The sequence below is a fragment of the Onychostruthus taczanowskii genome, unplaced genomic scaffold (assembly GCF_017590055.1).
Source record: "Onychostruthus taczanowskii isolate IOZ18803 unplaced genomic scaffold, ASM1759005v1 scaffold18, whole genome shotgun sequence".
Classification (NCBI taxonomy): Eukaryota; Metazoa; Chordata; class Aves; order Passeriformes; family Passeridae; genus Onychostruthus; species Onychostruthus taczanowskii.
In genome coordinates, this window is record NW_024499017.1 from 6,006,278 (window position 1) to 6,030,773 (window position 24,496).

General features: G+C 47.7%; 1 protein-coding gene across 2 annotated transcripts in view; it reads left to right on the forward strand.

Moving 5' to 3' along the window:
* GNAO1 (G protein subunit alpha o1) overlaps positions 1-24,496 on the forward strand; it is a 140,351-nt gene that overhangs the window by 81,591 nt on the left and 34,264 nt on the right. For both annotated transcript variants that reach the window (XM_041400559.1, XM_041400557.1), the window contains exon 4: positions 12,746-12,906. In XM_041400559.1, coding sequence (XP_041256493.1) covers positions 12,746-12,906 — 161 coding nt within the window. The remainder of the gene's footprint in view (positions 1-12,745; positions 12,907-24,496) is intronic.

Below are 24,496 nucleotides of genomic sequence, written 5' to 3' on the forward strand. Positions count from 1 at the left end.
CCAGGGCAATTTCAAAGGAATTCCCTGAAATTAAGCTAAATTTAAAATCATTTCAAGGAGGAGGAGTGAGAAGCAAACCTCATCATCTCAAAACTTGCTCAGACAGAGGCTCTGCTCTGCATACCAAGATGAATAATAAATAGCAGTCATCCATCCATCCGTGTGGAGGGATTGGCTCTGCCCACAGCAGACGGTGTGAAAAAAAAAAGTGTGAGGTGAGCATTTCCCATCAGCTCTCCCTCTGGGAACCTCTTGCCCACATGGTATTGATTGAGAGATGGTACAAAGAAAAAAACGTTAATTAAATAAAATGTTTTAACATCAGGCAGGACATCAGTGGCTGAGTTGTTCATCATCCCAAAGAGTCTCTGAGGAAAGGAGAGGGAGAGCTTGAGCCCAAGGCTGACTCCAGCCCAGGACAGAGAGCAGCACCAACAAACCCTAATGTCCTCAATCCCTCCTGGCCACTGCAGGGAAATGCCCAGGCTCCCTCCTCCCCTCGCTGTGTTGCAGCCCATTTCAGGCGTGGTGCAGTTCCATGCATGTTGTGCTGCTGAGGAGCAGAGATCCAGCTTGGAGGAGCTCCTGACCCAATGCCTGTCATGTTCCCAGGGCATCCGTGCCACCCCCTGGGACACAGAGGAAAAGCTCTGGCAGCTTACTTGGCATCATGATGCTCAGCTTTTAGCACTCCCATGAGACACAGGGGAAAGACAGGAGCAGTGCATCTGCAGGCAGGCATCTCCCTCCCTGTCTGATACCAATCCCATAAATGATCCCGCGGGCATTTGACTGCAGCAGTCACTTACGTAAGGGCAGCTCGCACATTAGAGGCACCATGGTGGAGCCCCAGACCCGCCTGCCTGCCTGCCCTCATCAGGGGAGGGTGGTGTCAGACAGGGGCCATGGGTGGGACACGGGGGGCAGAGGGGTCTGTGCTTTCCCCGTGCCTGATGCTCCAAGTCTGCTATCCGGGCAGCTGGCTCAAAAGGCTGTAAGAGCAAAGCCATCCTTGCAGCCATAGTGAAAGAACTGACTACAGCTTGGACTACACACAGATATTATTAGCACACTGCACGGCTCTGGAAACCTTGGAAAATGGGTGAAAACATGCTTCTTTCCTGGAAGAGCTGAAGGGATGCTCTGGTGCTCTGGCACCTCCCGCCTGCCTCGCTGCCGTGGGCTGTAGAGGGAGGAGGCAGCTCTGGCAGTGGGAAACTGGGGTGACCAAAATCAATAGTGAGCTGCAGCCCTGGCTGGGGAGCTCCTGGGACTGGGGAAGTCTCTGCCTTGGACAATAGATTATTTTTAACTAGCTCCAATCTTCAAACAGTGTAGCTTAAAAAAGGGGGGAAAGAAAAGAATAGCTGATTTGTGCAAGCTCCCCTGCTCCCATTAAGTCTGTGGAAGTGGTGCTCTGCATTTCAATGGGGGCAGGACTGAGCTTCTCATGAGATAAATTGCAGCCTGCCCCTTTGCATGCTCTGTGCAGCTACTCCTGGCTTGTTTAGCTTCGCTCTTTCCTGGCCCCCCTGCGAACACCCCTCCCTCTCTGAAACACTCCCCAGCAGATTTTTTTGTTGTTGTTGTCATTTAGCTATTCATTTTCTATAGGCTGCCTTCATTCCCGTGGCCTTTTGCAGCTAGGAGACAAGATGTTGCCTTGGAAACAAAGCCCCTTAGATGTTTGGAGTCTCTGGGATTGCTCTGTCTGCTCCCGAGTACTTTTAGGTTATTTTTATTAACCACACAAAGATGCAGCAGGCTCATAGCCAAGGCAGAAAGTAGCCCTGGGAGGTGGAGGGAAGGCAAGAGCCTTACTGGCATCATTCACTCCTCTGGGGATATTTTTTTGCGATGCACCATGGGCACGCCTGCAAGAGAAATGGCATTTCCAGAGAGTGCTGCACAGGCAGGGCTGCTCCTGGGGCTGGGATGGCTGCAAGCAGGCAGAGCTGCAGTACTGCTGGGGAGAGGGGCTTGCCAGGAGAGAAAAAGCCAAAGTAACCAGGAAGGGAAAACAGAGAGGAGTTAGGAATTGCAGAATTTGGATTTCTTGGGGGTTCTCACTTTCCAACTAGCTGGCTGTGCCATGGGGGGACCCACTGTCCACTCTGCTGCTGAGATGGACATGGTGACTACGGGCCTGGGCTGCTTATTTTAGAATAAATCAGATTTCTAGACCCATTAGGCAGCTGTGAAAATCTCCACTCTAAGGTTTCACTGGCAGTTCTGCTCTGTGCTGTGGCGCAAATCCAGGGCAGCACAAACAGACCCTAAACCTGAGCTTTGCTCCCAGCTGGATGGCTGGAGGATGCTGGTTACTTCTGCCCCAAATCCATCTGTGGGAGACGTTTGAGCTGTTCTGCAAAGGGGCTCTGGGAGGCAGTCAGACTGTAGTGTTATCACATCCTATTATCCACTGGCATCACTGCATGACACTGCCAAATCCCAGTCCCTCCATGGAGGGCATTTTGGAGCAAGCTTTTACTCCTTTTTCTGCAAAGATTGTAAAAAAAAAAAAACAACAAACAAAACAAAAGCAGATTAAAAGGAGCTCCCTAATCCCCGGATGGTAGTTGAAATATTTCCAATCCAGCCAAAGTATTCCAGAAAAAAGTGAATATGTATAATTTTCCAAGAAATACTCTGTGCCGTATTAAGCTCATGCCTTGCTACTCCTGTCAGCACAGTCTTGTGCTCTGTACAGCCACCAGGGAGGGCTTCCCACTGCAGCAGCTGCAGGACTTGCAGACCCAGGGAGGGTGGCACAGAGAGAGAGGGAACCCAGAGGGGAAGGAAGGAATGCACTGAAAGAGGATGAACGTGAGAGACAGAGGGTGAGGGCTGGTGTGCCACACCCACAGAGATGAACACCAGCAGGTCACAGTGCCAAAAAGCCTCGACCATGGTGCTGAGATGCTGCAGCCATTTCCATTATTGGCTAAGGCAGGCACTGGGGCCATCCCCACTGTTCTGTGGGGGTTGAAGTGACCTGTAATGGCAGCAAAGGGTTGTAGAGGGGGATCCACCCTCTACCCTCTATTTGTATCACACAGGCTTACACGCAAGGCAGCAATTCCATTGTTTTGCGGCATTTTCCACCACAGCTGAGCTTCACAGATGCCCAGGCTAGTAAGATGCTCTCAGGTTTTATTATCCCTTCTGGTGCATCCTCACCAGAGCAAGGAAGTTTGCCTCACCCTCACAAGTGTCATAAATGCTGGGTGCTTTTTTCCCATTGTTGCTGATTTTTCCTGTCGTTACTACATGATGCCATGGTTACAGAGATAGGACTAATCCAGTGACAGCAGTTTATGGGCTTTTTTTGGTTTTGATATTTTTTGATGCTATATTTGTGCCAGAAGAATAAATAATAAATATACACAACAGCATCAAAGATTTCTGCCAGCCCCCCATCCTATTTCTGCCTACCCTTGTTGAGCTGTTAGAAAGGTAGTTCTCTGCCAGCCACTTATCTTATGAACTATCCTGTCATCTAATGATGCACCTGAGGTCCCATTTATCCATTTTCTCTGAAAAGAGCAGTTAATAAAAATAAAGTTCCTCTTAATATCCCTGAGAATAGCTTCTCCTGGAACAGCAATACTCACACTCAACCCAGCAGGTTCCTTCCCCTCTGCCTTCTTTCTCTTTCCCTCTTCTTCCTCTCCCACTCTCCCCCTATCAAAGGGTTGGGGAAATTTCTTGATGCTCTTGTAAGGAAAATTTAGGACATTTTTTTCTCTGCAGCAACCTGAAACAATGTGTAAGCAAATTTGTTAGCATGTGACGTGCCTCAGCTCCGGTAAGGAGGAACTTGCTGGAGGTTAGTCTCTGTAATCCCTGCTGATCAAAGCAAGAACCCCTCCAAGCCTGTTACAAGCACCCAAGTCTTGATTTTTCTGGAAATACAGCAGCACAGGGGAGATTTAACTAAAAATCTGTCTTTTGTCTGCTCTGAACTCTGTGGCTCCTTTTAAACAGCTACAGACTCCTCGACCAGTCACTGTTCAACCTCAGCCCCATCAGAGGCAGCTTCCACTCACAGCAGAACCCCAGCCAAATGCTCCTCTACCCCCACCTCTGCTCCTCCCTGCAGAGAAGGGTTCACAGTCACCTGGAATTTAAGAGGGAGTCTACCTAAACAAGGATTGTAGTAGTAAAAAGTCATAGGCAAAATTTTGTTAACCAGTCACTCAGTGAATAGCATCTTGTTTCAGTCTATCCCCTTCACAATGTTAATATCATAGAATCCTAGAATGGTTTAGGTTGGAAGAGACCTTGAAGATCATCTTACTCCAACCTCCCTACCATGGGCAGGCACACCTCCCACTAGATCGTGTTGCCTAAAGTACCAGCCAACCTGCCTTGAACACTTTCAGCTTCTCTGGGCAATCTGTGCCGGTGCCTCATCACCCTCACAGGGAAAAATTTCTTCTAATTTCTAATCTAAACCTGCCATGTGTCCGTGTGGAGTCCTTCCCCCTTGTCTGTCTACTTATTAATAGACCTGGACAGAAATGCTCGATGTAAATAGCTAAAAAATAGTCTGAAATGAACGAAAACCATTTGTAAAATCTGGTCAAAATCTACACATCTGGTTAAAATCTATGATTCTAGTAAAAATCTACATGTAGTCATTGGCAAGAGGAAATTATGTCAGAATTTTTCAAGAGGATTTTGCATTCCTGAAAGGACAAAGTAATTTGTTTTAATTTTCCCAACTTTCATTCAAACCCCAAATTTTTGTTTGAAATTTGACATACTTCTAAAAAATAATACTGAGCACCTAAATAACTCAAAATATTTTGAGGGCTTAAGGCACGTGCTTTGGCTGGATGTGAAATTAAATTTTTCAGAGGATTTTGGATTCACAGGAGAATCCACATTTCATCCAAGCTGATTTTTAACACCACTTAATTTTTCAGTTCTGCTGCCAAGTGGAAGAATCAGTATTCTCTGGCTGCTGTGATGGCTAATGTCACATCAGCAATGCAAGAAACAATTTTGAGACCCCCCACATCAGGCACAAAGCTTGAGTATGCACAGCAAACCCACTGACTGCTCTATCATGGAGGGCAGTACAAAATCCCTACCCAGAGATCCCAGTTACGGGTTACAGAAGAAATTACGGGTTATGAGAAGAAAAGAGGCAACAGGGAGATGAAATTTACCAGGGTAGGGCAAAGGGAGGGATTTTCCCTCTCCATTTTCTTTTAGGTATATACCTTCAACAGAGATCACCAAGTGAAAAGGGACCATAAAATGAAACAGGGCTCTCTCTGGCTGAAAGACCATTTCTTTCTTCAGGGACAGATGAATGTAACCCACAGGCTTAGTTCCTCATCACAGAGGCACTGATAAATCTGGGAGATTAATTGTAGAGTGGAGATTAGCACCCACCGTTCAGCATCGAGCTCTGAGCATTAAACTAATTACTGGGTTCCAGCACTGCACAACTTCCCAGCAGGAAGGCAGTGCCCTATAAACCATCATACACAAGTGGCATTTAGCCAGAGATGTTTAAAAAATCTTTTTCCTGGGAATACACCCACCACAGGAGCTCGTTTCCCTTTCTGTTCCAAAGACAAAGGCTGTTTTCCTCCTTTATGGTAGGAAAGCTTGGAATGAAACTGTGTCCCCTCTGCCCAGCCACTTTTAACACAGTCACCCAGAGGGATGTTGGTGTGGAAAATCTTAAAGACATTTCAGGAGTGGAAGATGTACAGGCTAAACCCATCAGGAATTCCCAAACCCAGAGTGGGTTCCCAGAGAATCACCACCACTCCCACTCTGTTCAGCCTCAGCAGTCCGCGTTGCAATAAATGGAAAATATCCATTTATTTTACAAATGCCAGGAGCCAATGCAGCTTCCCCACCTGTGTTCTCACTATGGCATCTCAGGCATTTCCCTGCCATTTACTGCAGCACAAATATTCCAGTGCTGTTACATTTTATGGACTTCTACCCAGCAGAGGAGAAGGGCAGTAAGCTGCAAGGATTTTGCTCTCTCATCTTTGCATGTTTCCAGCCTGCTCCTGAGCACTGCGGCAGAGCACTTCCCTGCAGAGCATGAAGCCATGCGGCTAATGTCCCCCATCTGTGACTCTCTCTCTCATCCCCTCCCTGGTGGGCAGTGCTGTCTGTGCCTGCATGGCCTGAAAGTCCTCAGCGAGGGATGACGTTTGGGCTTTCAGCTCCTGTAGCCAGACCCTCTGCTCAGTGCTCGTAGGGAAGAGGACCCATTAAAGCATCCCGTTCTTGGAGCAGTGCTGGGGGAGCATGCAGTGGCTTTTGAACTCTTGGGGATGCCCTCTTCTTGAAATAGAGGGGACTGGGATGGAGAGTGTGCTGTTTTCTTTCCTGCCTTTGCAGGTAGTGGGTCAGGACCTATTTTGAGACCTTTTAACACATGCTTTCTGGCTTTCCCATTCTTGCTTGGAAAAATCAGGTCAGCTACCCACCGCATTTGTCTCGCCCAGCTCTGGAGCTACTCTGAGCTCCTCAAAAAGAGGGGAGGACCCTGCATTTCCTAGAAAAAAAGCAAATTCAGGAAATAACTAGTCCTTGCAGGTTGAGTTCTCTGTTGTTGGGTTGTGGGTTTTTCCCCCAATAGTGAATGAACCACTATTTTCTACAGGACGTGGAGCTATAGGAATTCTTACTATGGTGCTGGTCAGCTGGCAACCCAAGAGCTTAATCTAGTCCATGCATTATCCAGTCTCTGGATTGCCAGACAGTCATAAGTCCAAGCAAACCAGGAACATTATTTTATATGTGTTGAAGGAGGGGAAAAGAGGGTAATACCCACATAAGGGCTGGCAAATTTTATTTGGTGAACTGCAGTATCATCCAGAATGGGAATGAAGGTAGTACTGAACGCAGAGCAGTTGCCCTGCTGTAAGAAACATCATAATCTGCAATATCAGTCCTGCTCAATGTCTGCCCAAACAGGAAGCAGCAGACAGAAAAAAAACAGCTATAATAAGGTTTCAGGCTAGAGATCCTAGATCACTTCCCAGACACACAGAACTGTTTGGCCAAGACAGTGAGAGGTGATGGTGCCATCTTGGCTCCAGAAGGATACGAAAACCAGGGCTGTACTGATTGCCAGCCGGACAGCACAAGCTCATGAGAAGCTCTGGATGCCACCATGGCTGGTTGTGCTTTCTGTACACAGAAGTCTGTCTGCTCCCAGACAGACGGCAGCCCTTTGGCATTGTATCCACATCAGCCAACCTTTTTGTGAGAGGTTTGCACAAGGGTGGATGACTACTGTGACTCTGTGGAAAGCCAGCCATCTCTAACTTAACATTTCAGGCTTAGCTTTGCTGTGTGATGCAGAGTGCTAGAGAGCATTATGCTGAGCTTTTGTGTAAACCCCTTTCCCAGACCACTGGGATCTCTGTCCAGAGTTTTGCAATTCCACCTCCAGCTAACATGAGTAAAGAGGGGAAGTTTTGGTGCCCACCTCAAGGTAATCTCCAAAGGGGTAGATATTAATAAGCCACTGGATAGATTTTTACCTGCTCAGTGCCTTCTAGGATCTCTCAGCAAGCCAAATGCCAAGCCAAGGTGGGAGGCCTCAATTAAATGTTCTGGGGTAGATGGAAGGGTGCAGGAGGAAAGTTGTTTCTCTCACGATGCACCAGCAGCTGCTTAATGCCAGACAGACTTGCCCAGATTGAGAGGTCAGCTCTGAAACACAGATGTGTGAGAAAGAGAGGGAGAGTGAGGGGGAGAGTCATACATGTAGCTATTTATTCAGTGTCTACAAAAACTTCTATGGACTTGGAGCTGGCCCTGGATGTCTCTGGAAAAGACATATTCACCAGCCATGCTTTGTTTCCAGGATTTATTCAGGATGAAATGCTGTGAAAAAGCACTGGGTTTTGCTGCAATGCAACCACTCTTTGTCTGGAAGTGTGGTCCATATTTCTGAGACAGTCTGTAAGGAGAAGGGGGAGGTTTTCAGTTTATGAGACACATTCTGCCACAAAGTTACAGGACACCATTTCTCACTGGAGTAGCAGAGGCACATCCTGCTGTGCCCTGAGGTCAGGATCTGGTTCCCCAAAGGGTTCCCTTCCAAGGATGTCGTTTTTGGATGGTGGATGGTCACTAGACATCAGTTTGATTATCCCCAGGTTCATGACTCATGACGGCCACTACTATTTTCACAAGATTGCTTGCTGATGATTGGTACTGTACTGATGTGCCCTGTACCACCAGCCAAATTGAAGTGCTTATAGTGCTTATCTTTTCCCCCACTGCATGGATTTTCTGAAACGTTCAGAGAAGCAGCTCCTGGTACAACCAGCCACCAGACAAAATTGCCCCAAGATTAACCTTTGAGACAGGCTAAGTGACAAGTATCATTAATCAGAACAAATAATAGCAAAAAAAGTGATATTTACAGGGATTTAGTTCACCAAAAGGAAAGGACAGTACAGTGTGGCACACCAGCTCATACCTTCATTGGCTGTAGCACAGCACAGCTCTTTAAGCTTTGGCAGATTTGTACCACGCAGCTTCACACAAGGTTTTGCCTCTCCCTTAAAATTCCCCTTCCAGAAAACTATTCCTTTTGGATAAAAAATTAAAATAAAAAGTTTCCTAGTCAGTGTCCAGTCAACTTCAAAGAATCAGAGCTAGGATTTGCCCTAGGATAGACAGAGATGGGGACCTAGGTCCTTCTCCAGTCTGACTCTACAGCAGCTAGGGCAGCAGCAGCTTTGCTGGTACCTTCATAGTGCAGCTCTGCTGGTATCTTCATGGGCACCAGTCATGGGTGGTGGTGAGGAACAAGTAATTAGGGGTGGTCTGTATCGGGGTAATGGAAAATAACTTGCTTGCAGAGACAAAGGCAACTGCGAGTAGTCTCAGACTGCAGGGAGGGGCCCCTCTCCCTTCCAGCCAGGTAACACATTAATTGGGCTGTGTGACTGTTGCAAGTCACAAGTTTGTATGCTGAGCACAGGCTGTGAGCTTGGTGACAGTGACATATGGGAGACAATTAAATAACTGCAGTTATATCCAGGTTAGGTAGAGAACAGATCCCCTTTTGAACTGGATTTAGACCAGAAGTGTGTTGCACAGGTAGGCCCACAACCTGGGGTTAGGAATGACACATGCCAACTTCCCACTGTGTTTACAAGCTTCTTGTTCACAGCTGCCTGTGGATTTCAGACCCTGCCCTGGCCTTACAGAACCCTCTCCCTTCCCTGACCAAAGCTGAGGTCTGTTCTTTAGTAAAGACTTATTTGGTCTCTTGGCTTGATGTCTAAAGCCTGGATGTATAATTTCACTTTACCACAGTCTCTAAGCTCATCTGTCTCCCCCGACCGTGCACAGCCAGCTTTAATTGTCCTGCTGGAGGTGGATGGAATCAGCATTCAGGAATGACACAAAGTGTCAAATGCCACTCTCCATAATGAACTGCCCAAAGGCATTCAGCTCAGGTGTTAGGGTTTCACCTGCTATGGGAAACACAAGGCACTGGGGAGTGGCAGCAGGACGTGTCAGAATGCTGCAGACAAAGGCTAGGACGCTCGTGCTGGGTAAGAGCCAGCATGAAGGAGACCAGCCTGACCTCTTACCCTCCTCCCAGATGTCTTGTTCCGAGGAGACAGAAGACAGAGCAGCTGGGAATGGCAGAGGCAGCAGTGGTGGAATGAGCTCTGCACCATTTTGTAGCTCCTTCCAGCAATCCCAGGGGCCAAGCACTGCCTATTTTTAGTTCCCGAGGTAGCTGAAATACCACCGTGATGTTCATTAACAGCAGCCCTGTCGGATGGGAACTGCAAGGCAGGGGAGTGGGGGGCTGGTTTGCCTGTTTTGTTTTGCTTTATTTAATTGCTGGCTGAAGTACAGCGTGGCAGGAGGCTCGGCTCTTCTCACCTCGGGAAAAGCAGGAGCAGCAGACCCAGGGGAGACAGGCAGGGAAAAGTCAATCAGGCAGTATTTAAAATCTACCTGCTGGGCCCAGGGGGAGTTGGAGATTTTAATGTCATTCCCAGCTTGAGACACAGCCTGGAGAGTGAGAAAAGAAAGGGGTATCTTCTCTTCATGGATCCTTAATTGCTCGTTAAATCATCTAACAAATGCCTGAACTCTTGGATGTCCCCATGCTCCTTGACAGAGGGACTTCAACCTTGGCAGGGGGAAGGGGTATTTTTAAAAGTACTCATTGCACCTGCTTTTTCTAGATCTGTAAAACCAAGAGTTCAGTGGTTCACACTGCAAAATAAAACTAAGTCTGGAATATTGTTATTACTGTTCAGCAGAAGCAATAAACTTTCCTTCGAGTTCTTCCCCTGTTTCAGCCTGCTGACTCTGTCTGCCCTGCAGGCAGGTGTCCATGCTGTGGGAGGAGAGCCTCTCCTGTCCCCAAAAGGGACTTCCAGTTACTGCAGAGGATTGTGTACCAAAATAATCCCCTGCCCTACGTGCCCACTTCTGGCCCAACAGACTCACAGATAACCACAGCCAGAAATGTCTGTGCCTGGTCACTCCCATTCTGCCTTGTCATTGCTGTTCATCTCTGTCTTCTGCTCAAAACCCCCCTGTGATGGGTCACAGGGAATTGCCACAAGTCTCAGTGGTTGAAAAGGTGATGCAGCTATTTCCCAGCACAGAAAACATGATGACTGTGCCATTGCCTCTGATATTTTGCAAAGAGCAGCTGCAGTTAAATCCACAAAACTCAGAAGCCCAGACCATGCCCATGACAGCTGGAGAGCTTCAAATGTGCTTTGCCATTACAGACAGATGGACAGATCTGTTACTTATACCTATAACCCCCTCCAGCAGTCAAGATAACATACAAAGACATCCTTCTACCTGACTGGAAGCATGGATGCTTTTCCTGCATCACACATACACAAATACTGGAGCCAAGGCAGACTGCAGCCATTAGCAGGTTTTATGTCATTTGGAGTCTGTGAAAAGAGCAGAACTGCTGCTCCAGCAGGGCAGGCAAACCATACAGATGATTTATGAATATTCACTCAGCTCACAAAGCACTCCGGGGCAGAAAACAAGCTTTTGAAATTAACTGAACTCTTCAAGGTTCTTCATTTGTCTTGGCTTTGAGGTGTGAGTCACCAATACTTTTTCGCCAAAATGAGCAGAGTCTGTACAGAGGGCTGGGAAGATTCCTGGGCACTATCATATGAAGTTAAGTGCTCTGTGAGAAAGATTTTATGTTCATGAAGCCTTCAAAGCATAGAGTCCACCCCATTAAGTTTGATGGGATACAATACTGAGACATACAGTACTGAGACTTCTTCAGCCCGTAAAGGCTGGATGTTCAGGGCACCTGAGGCTCTTTCATTGAGCACTGAAATCTCCAGCAGCTTCAGTCTCCAGTGCTTTCAGTTTGGTGCTCTGCAATTTCTCCACAGTTTTGGTGTTCAGAAAAGAGGTTACAGAGTTTTGATCCTGACCATACAGACCCTGCCATACACTTGTTATTCCCATCCATACAATAAGATTATTGTGGTGCTCCTCAATGATGGCACATCTAATTGTCCCCAACAAAGCATGAGCAGAGCCCGCACTCCCCTCTCAAGATTTGTTTTTCTGGTCTGCACTCGCTGGCTTAGATCAAACATCCTGGAAGGCAAAGATTTCCACCTCCATTTAGCCAAGAATGGGTTCAGTCTAGCACACAAGAGGCAAGAGAGTAAAAAAAGAAGGTTGTCTTCACAAGCTTGCTGCACACATACAAGGAACAAGAGCTCCTCTTTTCCAATTAATTATAGCAATAATAATTGGGTTTGTTTCAGCTAGTAGAAATATGAGATTTTCAAAGCAATGAAAGAAAAACTCTGCAGATTAGTCAACATCCCAAGGGTTTCAGGAGTCTGTGGGTGCTGTGGGAGTTTACTTCTTGCAAAGCAAGCATAGTCATAAAACTGGGTGTTCTTCTTCACAAACGAGTGAAGCATCAGCCACTGTGGACTATTACAGGAAGGCTGAACTCAGCTATTCCAAGGCTGTCTAGACATTCCCATTCTAAATCTGAGACATCTTCCAGACCCAAGTTGTGTCAGAGCACTATCCTCCAGGAAACGTTGCTGTCCCAGTGAATCTCATTTTTTCTCACCAAAAAAGATTCCATCTGAAAATGGCCATCTGGCCCTGCCCTCACTGCCATGCTCTGTAACCGTGGGAGATTCCTCTCCCTGTGAGTCACAGAGCACCACAGCAGCCAAGGTGGTCCGCATTAACATGAATTAGCCCTCCTAGCAGGGGCTCATAGCAAAGAACAAGAATTTAAGCAAAGAACAAGAATTTAGGAAAAGCAATAAACCAGCATCTGGAAATTGTTTCTTGAGTCTTTCTGCTGTTCTTTCTGATACAAAGCCCCCACTTCAGCAAGTTTCCACTTTCAGTTAAAGCAAGGCGTTGTTGCTAACAATTTTAAATATCCTTGTACATGTATGAATTCCTATCTGTTCCTATGAAATTCCACACATGCAGTGCAGACTGCTTTGTCTGTTGAATGGAAATATTTGTTGATATGAGGTGGATTGCACAAACAAACTTTTTCCTTGTGTTTTCCTTCCTCCATCCTTCTTTTGCTCTTTCAGCTGGATCACACAGTATGGATGCTAAAGCCCCATCCTGAGAAACACGGCCTCTTTACTCCTGATGGTTTGGAGAACTGTTTCTGAAATCTCTGGCTCCAAATTCTGCCTTAAGCATCTCTGTGAGCTCTTGTTTCTTTCCTCTGCAGGCTGATGCCAAGATGGTCTGCGATGTCGTAAGTCGGATGGAGGACACAGAGCCCTTCTCTCCAGAGCTGCTGTCAGCTATGATGAGGCTCTGGGCAGACTCTGGGATCCAAGAATGCTTCAACCGGTCCCGGGAATATCAACTTAACGACTCAGCCCAATAGTGAGTATCCCTGGCCATAGCCTTGCATGTTGAGAAGCTGCATTTGGATTTGTTGAAGTTTTGACTGAAGTGAATGACCTCATACCAGTGGAACTCAACGTGTCTCTGCTTACAGTTTGGGGTGTGTGTTGTGCCACAGGCCACTGCAAAGCACAGAGGATCAGGCAGGACATTCATGTCCCCTCTTGGCCAGTCTGGGGTCAGGTCTGTGACCCCAAGGCCAGGTTCCCAAACTGCTCCCAAATGTCTCAGGGTAGGTTTTTGCAAACATGGATCTAGTGAATATAGGCAAATCAACCTGTGGGCACAGCAGATGGCTCCTTTGTCTATCTGACTGAGAACAGAAGGGTGTGATCACCTGCTTTGCGCAGCAGTACAGCTCTTGCGTTTGCTTTTCTTTCCTCTGTTTGCTTTTCTTTCCCACTGGACCTTCTGTAGTTGTACAGTGTACTGATAGGTCAGCTGGATTACAACCAAGGGTAAGGGACATCTTTACTTTTCCAGGGGTATTGAGTTACTCTTGTAATACAGTCAGTAGCTTCTCTGCCATTAGGGACCACATCCAGATGTCATTCAGTGGGGATTGTCTGAATCCATGGCTTTGGTTCATGCTGTCATGAGGACAGGACATCTACCCACAAATGGCTGCTGTGGCTCTGAAGAGATGTTCCGTGTCTCCCTAGTTTCAGTTCAGACCTATTTGTAATGATAATTGATCCAAAATATTTGCTTCAGCCTAGGTCAGGAGACTAAAGGTTTTCATCCCATAATTGCAATCACAGCATCTGTTGCAGTCAGGCAAAATGCCCCTGGCCCTGGACTGTATCTTGTGCAAGAGTCAGCCAAAGGTGGTTAAGTATAAACATAAGGACCAGGCGTGCAGACAGCTTTCATTTCCCCAGCTGTACCCTTGGACCTTTTGGCAATCAGGGAAACAGAAGCTTCCCAATGGGGTCAGGCAATGCTATGTCCATGCTTTTGGCTGTCACAATATCCCATAGCAACAAGTTCACCAGATGTTTCATGCACTTCTGGAGCTGTTATTGTGTTTGGATTGTTTGGGAACTCTGCTTGGGGTGTTCCTGGATATCAAAAACAAAACCCAGGCACTGGTGTGGCTGCTGGTTTTGTTCTGTGTGGTGGGCCTGGTGCTCCCAGCTGCACCAGCTGCTCCCATCCAAGCTGGCAGGGCAGCTGGGGAGAGCAGCTCTTGAGGTGCTGCAGCAGAAGGGAAGTGATGACACATCATTTGGCACTGATGGAAAACTGAATGGGAAACCTGCAGATGTGTGGTTGGTGATACAGCATCCTACCCAACCATGATCACGCCTCAGAGATGATCCTGGCATTCTGCTGCCTTTTAATCAGTACTAGGTGGATGATGGTTGAATCTGTATTTCATTGCCTGTAATAGCAAAATAAGCTTTCTCTTGCTGGCAGCTTTTTCTTTTTCTTTTTTTTTTTTTTTCACAAAATAAGGGTATGATGGCATAAACATACCTTTAGAGATATAAATTATCTAAAATGCCAGTCCTAATTGCATTACAACTTTGTGGAAAAACCTTCAATTGTTTTAGAGCCAGTTACCTTGAGGAAAGTATTTTGATTTTCCTTCCATGCAAGACAGCAGTTGAAAATAATAAGCAGAGCCCTCCCAATATGACCAGCTGCTGTGCAATTCATCAGCAAGAGCTCTGAAACCACAAGCAGTTTCTAGACATCAACTGAAGAGGCTCTGTGCCGTAGTATTCACAGCAATTGCAATCTAGGGGTTGCAGCCCAGCCAAATGAATTCTTGTGTCTCTGACAAAATCTCTTGCATCCAGATGAGGATGGATGGCCCTCTGTGCCAGGGCAGTGCTGTGATGCCTCTCTCCTTAGCTGTGAGTTGTGCTGTGGCTGGGCACCTTTTTTCTCTGGGCTAGGTTGGTGGAGAAGCTGGAGATAACAAAGCCCTTCTCATTCACAGCCCTGCTGGTGTTCAGGAGCCTCTGGTGGCTCCACCACTGGGAACAAAGATGTTGTCACATGGCAGGGCACCAAAACACATCCTTCTGCACCTCTAGGCCTTGGTGCCATCACAGGAGATGGTGATGCAAGTGAGAGCTCATATGGCACTTATTCACACCCAGTGGACTCCCAGTGAAAAGAGGCATATATTTTATTTAATTCTTCAATGCTTTAGGGTTGTTTGTTTTTGCATGAGTGGAAGATTTGAGACAGTTTTATTTTTTTTCCCACCCTGGGAAAAGGCTTGTCTTTATTCACACTGACACTCAATTTAAAACACTAACAACTACAAAATGTGTTTTCATTAGGGCTGAGAAAAATAAATTCCAGAAAAGAACTGAATTCTAAGTTCCCCAAAGTCTGAAAAACAGTGACAGGCAGTGAGCTGCACTAGCATTTCATTTCAGGCTTCTCTTGGTGTTAAGCCTTAGGGACTGGCATTTTGCTGGCAGGAGGGAAGTTTCCTGCAGGAATTGGAGATTGTGCTCCATGGCTGCTCAGCACATGCCACAAAGCCTGAAGGCACCAAGTGGCCAGGTCATGTTGTGGCCAGCACAGGTGAGACCTTCAGGAGTGCTCCAGGCACTTCCCTTCACCCCAGAAAGCACCCACCAAATGCCCTGAATGCTTTTCAGAACCTCCCCCTGCTGCTTGGCTATTTCTAAGGAACCACCTCCTGGGCTTCTCTGAGTCAGTGCTGCTGTTGTCTTTAACTGTTCTTCCAGTGCTTTACCTTGAGTTTTTTTAAATGGCTGGAACAACAGGCCTTCTGTTGCAGCCCCTGGGAGACCAAGTCACAGGCTAATCAACAGCCTGCAAGGGTCGGCAGCATGGCTTTTACCAGTCTGTCATCAATTTCACTGAAAATAAGTTTAATCTTTTGTGTTAGACTAAACAAGAAGTGAGTATTAGCTCCCTTCTGGAGCCAGATGGGCCAGAGCACATTGCTTTCTAGCCCCTGATACATGCAGACAAGTATGGATTTCCTGCAAAGCTTTGTTTCTTTTGGGCTCTAAAGTCAGCCAGTCCTTAGCAAGGATTTCGTAGCTGCTGTAAAGGAGCAGTAGAAAACAGCACTTTTACAAAGAAAAAACATGGTCGAGGAAGAGGGAAGGTTCTGTAATGGACCTCCTGTGTCTTGGACTGCAAAGGAAGGCAAGACAAGGGAAGATAGTAAGATGTGGCAATTGATTTCATCTTTTTTTTTTTTCCACTGCATTTTTTTGTAGTTCCCTAAGGCAAATTTACGGGTGGGTTGCGTTCCACATTCCTAATATCTTGATTATGTTTTTATTCCTACTTAGTCTCCTCTTCCTTTCTTGTCTCTATGCCTAGGAGCTAAATCTACCTCTGATCATCAAAGAGTCTGGGCAATGCTGATGTATTTTTCTTCTCCAGCCAGTTTCTGTCTGTGGAAACACATATGTGACCCACATTTTGCTTTCAAAATCAGCAAAACAGAGGTTTCCAGCTGGTTTCCTTAATCTCCTACTTTTGTTCAGATTTTAAAATTGTCTTGTGTTTCCTAGCCTCGAGTTCCTGACTAGGCTGGTCAGTGGAGTGCAGCACATAGGGCAAGTCTGATCTTAAGCACCCAGGGATGGGGACTGGCTTTGAACAGCCTCCAAATTTCAGGGGGGAAATGGAGCAGACAGAGCATCCACACGAGCACTAATTTTCCGTGTGCATCTCCAAACAGGAACAGGCCCTGCAAGATGTGTAGGCAGAGACAGTTTGCAAGTACACAGACACAAAAAAGCCAGAACCTATCTCAAGTTCTTCTCCTCCTGCTTCCAAGTACTTTGAAAGATCATTTGATAATGCCAGGGCTGTGAAACTACCGTGAAAATGTAAAATATTTTAGGTCTGCATTCAACCCATCCATCTTCACACATATCAGAGGTGTCAGGGCTAGGAAGCTTGTTGCCTTTGGCTCCCTCCATCAGGAGCCAAGGAGAGAGAGATGCCTCTGAAGAGGGATACAGACCTCACTGCTCAGTGGAGAAAGAGAGATGCAGTTGTGTTTGTTGCTGTAGCACAGCTAACCACAGCACTGACATCTCAAGTCTGTGCCAAATACCAAGCCCAAACTGGACAACATTTTGGTTATTTCATCTTCAAGAATTGGTCTGGCAGTGCCTTACAGAAAAGCACCAGAGTCAGAATAAAATACTGCAGTGTCTTCCTTCTCACTCCATCTTGTGTGGGACTGTTTTCTGATCTATTTTCCTTGCAAAAGAATTGTCTTTGCACAACGCTGTCACCTCCCCTACTGATTCTTACTGCATCCCACGTGCCAACACACACTTTGCATCAAAAAAGCAGTTAAGAAAGTAGAGCCAGATGTTGTTGTGATGTGGTGAATGGCTTCCAGATTGAGCCCTGACAAGGCAGCATTGGAACAGACTGCCCAGAGAGGCTGTAAAATCTCCATCCTTGGAAGTGCTCAACACTGAGCCACCTGAGCTGACTTCCAAACTGAATTTAACTTTGAAGTTGGTCCTGCTTTGAAAGGGGGGATGGGCCAGATGAATTCCAAAGGTCCAACCCACACTGGCACTCTTGGGTTTGTTCTTTTTCCCTCCACTCTTTTTCTGATAACACTGGGTTTAAAAGAGAGAAAGGGTCTTCAAGGTTTGCTGCACTTTCCTGTGTCTAGTCAAGCAGGACCATGCAGCTCTATGATAATGTCCATGTCCCACAAGTCCCATGGTCTAAACATTTACCTTGCTGGCTTCACCAGCTAGGCAAACATTTAAACCACGGGACTTGTGGGACTTGGTCATTATGCATGACTGTCAGGACATGATCCATTTTAATGAGCTGCAATTGTTTCTGGCACGCCCAGACTGAAGAAAGAAAAATTATAGGTCATGGTTTTGCATTAATATTCCCATCAGGTGTGTAGATTCCATTTTCTCATCACAGCTTTTGCATTAGAATATGGTTTTCTGCACACCCATCTTACTCGTGCCTGTCACTTGCGCTCCCTTGCATTTAATTGGAGGCAGTAGCAGCATAAATGGAACAATCCAATTAATTGGGATGACTTGCATTGCGCTGTTTATTGAACAATGCACCTTTGTGTCTTGGAGCCCAATAAAGCAGAAAGGAAAAACACATCACAAGTGTAGAGGTAGGTACATTTGTCTGAATTTATGGTTTAATTTACCCCAGTAAGTAAATATGCCCACCAGCGCTGAATAATCAAATTCCCCTACAATAAGAAAAACAAAACAGTCCATAAAGACCCGAGCTGGTTGACTGGAATCACCAACCTTGCTCCATTCCCACAAATGAGATGCAAATCTATTTCCAGGGAGGAGCAGCTCTGCAATGTCTGCTGGTGCTGGTGCTGGTGCTGGTGCTGGTGCAGGTGCTGGAGCGGGGCTGTTTCTTGTCAGTGCAAGGTGAGGGAGACACAGGCAATCTGAGCTTCAGCCTGTTACAGTCTTGCAGGGCTCGGGCTTGGTAGAGGTCTTAGTTTCATTATTATCCTCATAAATTGAGGAATTGCTGTTATTATATGGCTTCACCTAGGGCTGAGGGTGAGGTGGAGGAAGAGCACAATAGCAAAGACATTGTGTTTTAAATCAGCTAGATGTTTTCCAGCATCTCCCCTGAAGTCTTCATCCATCTGGAACACCCAATTTCACCAAAATTGGGTACAAACTCTCCAGGGGCTGCCTCTGTTGGCCCAAAGCAGAGTGGAGACCATGTCAGATTACCTTGACTGTAGGTGTTAAGTCACCTTCCTATCCCACCAAACTCTGACAGGAAAGCAGGAGGACTGAGCTTCTTTGGCAGAAAACTCCCAGGCAGAAGTCTGCAGGACTCTGCATAACACAGCCTCATCATAAAATACTGGATCTTGTTATAGTGCCCATCCCACTTGGCCCCTCTCAGACCCCAGGGCAGAGGCAGAGCTCCACCAGACCCACCCTCTTTTGAGGTACAGCTCTGAAAAGACACAGGAGTTACAGACTGTCCTGCAAGGAGGAGCAGAGAAGCTACATAGGTAGTTCATTCCTGGAGCACAAAGGCATAGCAGTACCTGCCACCTCCCTGCCATTTTTCATTCTGTGTTGCATCGTAACTGTGTTGTCCTTGGCCTGGGATTAGTAAAATCTTGACACCTTGAGTAAGTAAATTGGTATTTAATGAGACACAATTAAATGGGCTCATCAGATCAGGGCTGTCCCCATTTTGGCAAAACTCACACCAAAAGGGTAGGAGCTGAGGTAGTTCACACTGCCTGGAGGAGGAGACACTGCAAGAACTTGGAAACCATCTCTTCCCTTTTTCACATTTTGCTTAGTGGTGAGGAGCAGCCAGCACCATCTATAAACACAGCACAGGGCATCCCCCCAAGGAAACCTGCTGAACCACAGTCCTGAACCCCGGATAATCTGTTCTCATCTCCGACTGACAGACCCAACAGGAATTTCTTCCTGCCTTGTGAAGGGCTGTGGGTGACAGATTTGGCGCAGAAAGATTTGACTTTTTTTGGCTGAGTATTTGTGTATTTTTAGGCTGAAATGTCCTTATGAAACCAGCTGGAGCTGGCAGGCTGCCACCAAGGGTTGAGGTTGGGTTTTTTTTGTTCCGTTCAGTTTGTTTTTTCACTGCTGTCCCTATTGCTGGCTGCAGCCTCCCTCTCCCACCCTTCCTCAGGTAGCACTCACACCCTGCAGGTGAGCCCCTCACTTTGTCTCCCATCTTTCACCCCAACCTCCTCATCGCACCGAGACGTGGCAGTGCTGGGATGCAGCTTCACAGCCAGACTCTCCTGGGAGCTCACAGCCCCTGCTCCTCCTCCCCTGCAAAGCCAAGGAATCCAAGCTTCCGTCTCCCTTTCTGCACCTGAGGTTTGATGTACAGTTCACCTCCAGCTCCACCATCACACCCTGCCCTGCAAGACAAACAGCATGGCTCACACAGGCTGGGGGCAGGAGATGGGGCACCTCCTGAGGGGTGCACCAGAGAGGCTCTCAGGGTGACTATTACTCCTAGAAGCTCCTTAGGGAATTGCATAGCTCCAGCAAGGCATTTGTCCCCCCTGTGTGTGATTCCTGCTTTATGGCAGCCAGTCAGCACCCAGCTCTGCACACGGGGGGCTCTGAGCCCTGTCCCCCAGCAACGTGTGTGACCAGGTGGGGACCATCCGGCTGCTCTCAGCCTCCTGATTCTGCAGCGTGTCTGCAGGAAAATCTGTCAGGAGACCACCGTGCCGAGGCTCTTCACACGGCTGGCGTCAGGTCTGGCACCATCTGTGAGGCTGGGAGGTGAGCCTGGCGGTGGCGTGTGCTTTCCCGATGTATTTGCTACCCGTTTGAAATCCTTAAATGGCAAAGAATGGCAGGAACGAAGGGGTTTCTTTGTAGCCAGGCTCCAGGATGGAGCAAGCTGTCTTCCACACAGGTCTGCAGGCACCAGTGGTGAGATGCTGCACAGCTGCCTGTGCACCCCCTCCCTAAATCCTTTCCCAGAAATCATCCCAGTTTGTAAGGAAAAGCTGAAAAAGGACTTTGCTGCAGTCCAGGGAGCATGTAGCAGCGCATTGGGAACTCTGGGGCAGAGCTGCCTGCCCCAGCCATGGGGTGAACAGCCAGGAGGAGCCACTCCAGCCTAGGACAAGCCCAGCTAAGCAGGACAGATCAGCTCTGTGTGCTCAGGATGCAGTTACCTTCCTTTCTCCTCCTTCACAGTTTCTGATTCCTCCATGGATCATCCCATTCCCCATCCTGTGCCCTGCCCAGGGCTCTGACACCAGAGTGGTGCCCCCGCGGTGCAGGAGAGCTCCGAAGGTTTTTGAGTGACTGCTAGAGGTGTGCAGCTGCTGCCACTCATTCCCCCACCCCCTCCTGGGGACCAGGCAGTGCACACACACTCACCCTTCCCACCAGAAAAATGTAGTATCCCCATCCTCAGTTAGGATTCCAAATCCAACCTTAAGGTTAGGAGTTAAATCCAAAACCAATTGCAAGCCTAGATAAAATTCCCTGTTTTTCAGAATATATTAAGAGAACCACTGGAAAATTGCTTTTATCTGCTGCTTCCTAAACCCTCTAGCTTGTACTTTAAAGCCTTTTGTCTGTGAACAGGAGAGCTGGAAAGCCCTTTTTTATTTCCTTAAGCAAATAGCCCATCTAATATCCAGCCTTGAGGGGATTGAGAGAACAAAAATTAAGGGGGAAAAAAACCAAGGATGTAGCAACGGTTGTGACACGGCGTAAAATCACCAGATGACAGGACTCAGTAGTGATGGGTTTGAAGCACCAGCTGTGTGCCCATGAAGGGAGGGTGGCACAGCCTCTGTTGGGAAGGCAGAGCTGCCCAGCCCCGGAGAGCCCGCGGTGCCTGTCGGCCGGCAGGCTGCAGCTCCTTGTCGCGGTTCCCGGTGGGGACAATGACACGCTGCTGTGTCTGGGCTGCTGACGTCCGCGCTGGCGAGAGCGGCGAGGGCAGCAGCGGAGCCGGCAGGAGCCGCGGGGCTGGGCAGGCTCAGCGGGGCTGGGCAGGAGCCCCGGGAGCACAGTCCCAGCGCCTGGCCGAGGTTCTGTGCGCTGGGATCCGCTCCGTGCAGCTAAGGGCGCTGCTTCTTGCACAGCCTAATTGATACAATAGCTCTGATCAGCCCTAGAGCAAACAGCACTTTGTGTCTTGCTTATCCGGGCCATGTGCTGAGCAGCCCCCAGCCATCGAGCTGCATTTTGGATGGGAAGAGGGGAAATACGGGGTTCTTTCTCCAGGACTCAGCAGCACGGACACACGCCTGGCCATGGGTGGGGTGTGTAAAGGGAGAGTCTTGGGACAAACCTGGCAGCAGGGCATTTAGGTGCAGGCTGTGCAGGAGGCAGGGGGCTGTGCTTTTCCTTGGCATTTCAGTACTGCCCTGTGGTCACTGGCACTCCAGGGCTGGGTCAGTGCCAGGAGTGCCCTTCCTGCCTCCTCCCTCTCTTGGAAACCTGACAAGGGGTTTGTTTGTACCTGTTTTTCCCCAGAGCACTCACAGATGAGACTCTTGTTGATTTGGGCAGCAGAACTGGAGGCAGGCAAATGTGATGCTGCCACGGCACTGCTCACATGCCACTCTACCACGCAAACTGGGCAGGAGCCCCATCAGCACAGGGGGCCTAACACACTGCAGACAGATTTGTGACCTTTTCCTATATTTTTTTCTTTTTGCCTGTACCACACACTAGTTGGGACTAACTAGTGCTAGGTTCATATCAGTCCATTCATCCACACCTTTTACATTATTACAGTAAAAATAACAGACACTGTCTATGAGCTATTGTTTCGTCTTCCCCATTTATGTTCCTTGCTTTCAGACCACTGACATATCACACAGATCCAAACCCAAAATTTCTGTATTCTCAGTCCACCCAGAAAACCCTGTAACTCCCCAACCTGCCTCTCCCCCTACCCAGCCCAGGCTCTCAGGGTACTCCTGCAGGGACTGTCAGGGACAGGCACACACTCACTGCTTTGTGGGCACAGGCTCTGGGCAGGGTTTCTTAGCTTGTTCATGACAGCAGAAGGAGGCTGGAGAACAGCAGAGTAAACACCCATCCTTGTGCCAAAATCCACATGCTTACAACCTTCCCCACCTCCAATACATTTAATGCATTTGAATGTTGGAGTGCCTGGAGAAGGGACCTCCTCAAAGGTCCCTGGGCACCCTCAGACTCTTTGGAGCATTTATTGGGGAAAAAAGAGGATAAATTATTCTGAGCCTAGATTTTAGGTAGCACCTACTCCATGCTGCTGGGAGGGGAAGGAGGAGATACAGAGGAGAGGGAAGCCAGGCACCAACTGCACCATGGACTCTGAGGAAGTGTCAGCTCTGGTTTTGGTGGTAAGTCCAAGTCATTTGCTGGGGATTTGCAGTGCATTTTGTGTCATTGCAACCCCTTCCTTGCTGGGCTACACTGTGACCCCAGTGCTGAGCAGCAGGTTTGCTGAGAACACCAGGACTGAAAAGAAATTTAGTGCTCTAAAACTGCAAGCCTGGTACATGAAACTCCATGTGAGCAGTCTCTGTAGCTCTGAGGCTTTTACAGCACTTTTAGTGATATAGATCACAATTTCCCAGTCCCTCAGTATTGCTGTTGGTATGTGAGGTTTGGCAATAGCATAAGAACTATTTCCAAATCCTCCTTCAGGGAAACACCAGCCAGTACATCCTACTGAGCATCATTAATGTCAGTTTAAACATTTGCAGTTAAACAGATCCATGCTCTTGCAATGTCCAACATGAGAAATACTGCACCAGTGTGCTGTGCAGTGATGCCAAATATGCTAAGGGTAGGAATAGGAGAAAGAATGAGACAGAGGTGGGTGATGCTAGTTAGCAGAAGCTGAGAGCTGGGAATTGATAATGGAGTCCAGGCAAAAACCTTTTCTTAAATTAAACTAGTGTTAAAGCAGCAACTTCACGTGAAGAAATCCCCAGAGGACCTTCTCATTGAACAAAAATGCATAAACAAAGAAATGACACAAATGCAGAAGTTACCAACAAATTCAGGAAAAAAAGCCTGCACATTTCTGCCCAAGAACTCAAATACCTATACCCTGCCCAGGGACCACACTTGGGGGTGGAAGAGTCTCTTCCCCACACATGATAAAGAGCTGAATCTCCTGATCCACAGTCTCGATCCAGTCCCACCTGCACTCAGGGCTGGCAGTGCAAGGTGTAGGATTAGCACCCTCTCTGAAGTCCCAGCAAAGGTCATCACAGTGTGGGACTCCCTGGCTTGTCAGGGCTCCCGTGGTGACAGAGGGGAGCAAGCAGCTTTGCTGCACGGAGGGTGAGACCTCCTATAGCAACAGATAACTCACATCAACAGGGAAAGCCTGAAGAAAAATTGGACCAAATCCAGTTTCCTGCTTTACACATGCTACCCTGCCTCCCCTGCCACGTGTTCCCAAAACAGCAGTGCCACCTTACGCTCCTCTGTGGTTTCGGCTGCGGTCCCCCAGGTGATCCCTTCGTACCACAGTGTGACACATCGCGCTGGCTTCCTGCCTGTGCACACCAGGCCTGGGCACGTGGGGCATGCCTGCTCCATGGCCCTTTTCTCTGCAATGCTTCTTCTTCTTTTTCCTTATTTATGCCTTAAATCTCATCAGTCCAATCCTCAGCCCTAGGGAGACGTGGGTCATGCAGTGAGCATGTGAAGAAGATCCCACAAGAAAAATATTTATGGGGATGCAGAGGCAAGGGTCAAGCCGCTGTGCAGATATGACCCAGATGCACCCTGCAGCCTTGCCCTGTATGGGCCTAAGGAGGCATCCCTGGGATTCAGGGGGTTATTTCTATTTTCACTTTGCAGTGGGAGCCAAAAAACCTCTGTATTTTGAGAAGCTTCAAACATTGATTGGATACGGCTGATTCTTCCATCAACTGGTGCTGTGCCACCAGATGAATAAATCTTGCATGCATCTGTAATTACTGCTTAGCTTGTGTTTAAGTGCTGTGTCATTGATCTGCAGAACTCATCAAAATCCATATGGGAATGCATGAAATTATATTGGATGGAGCAGAAAGGTACATGACAACATCCATTTTCAGCCT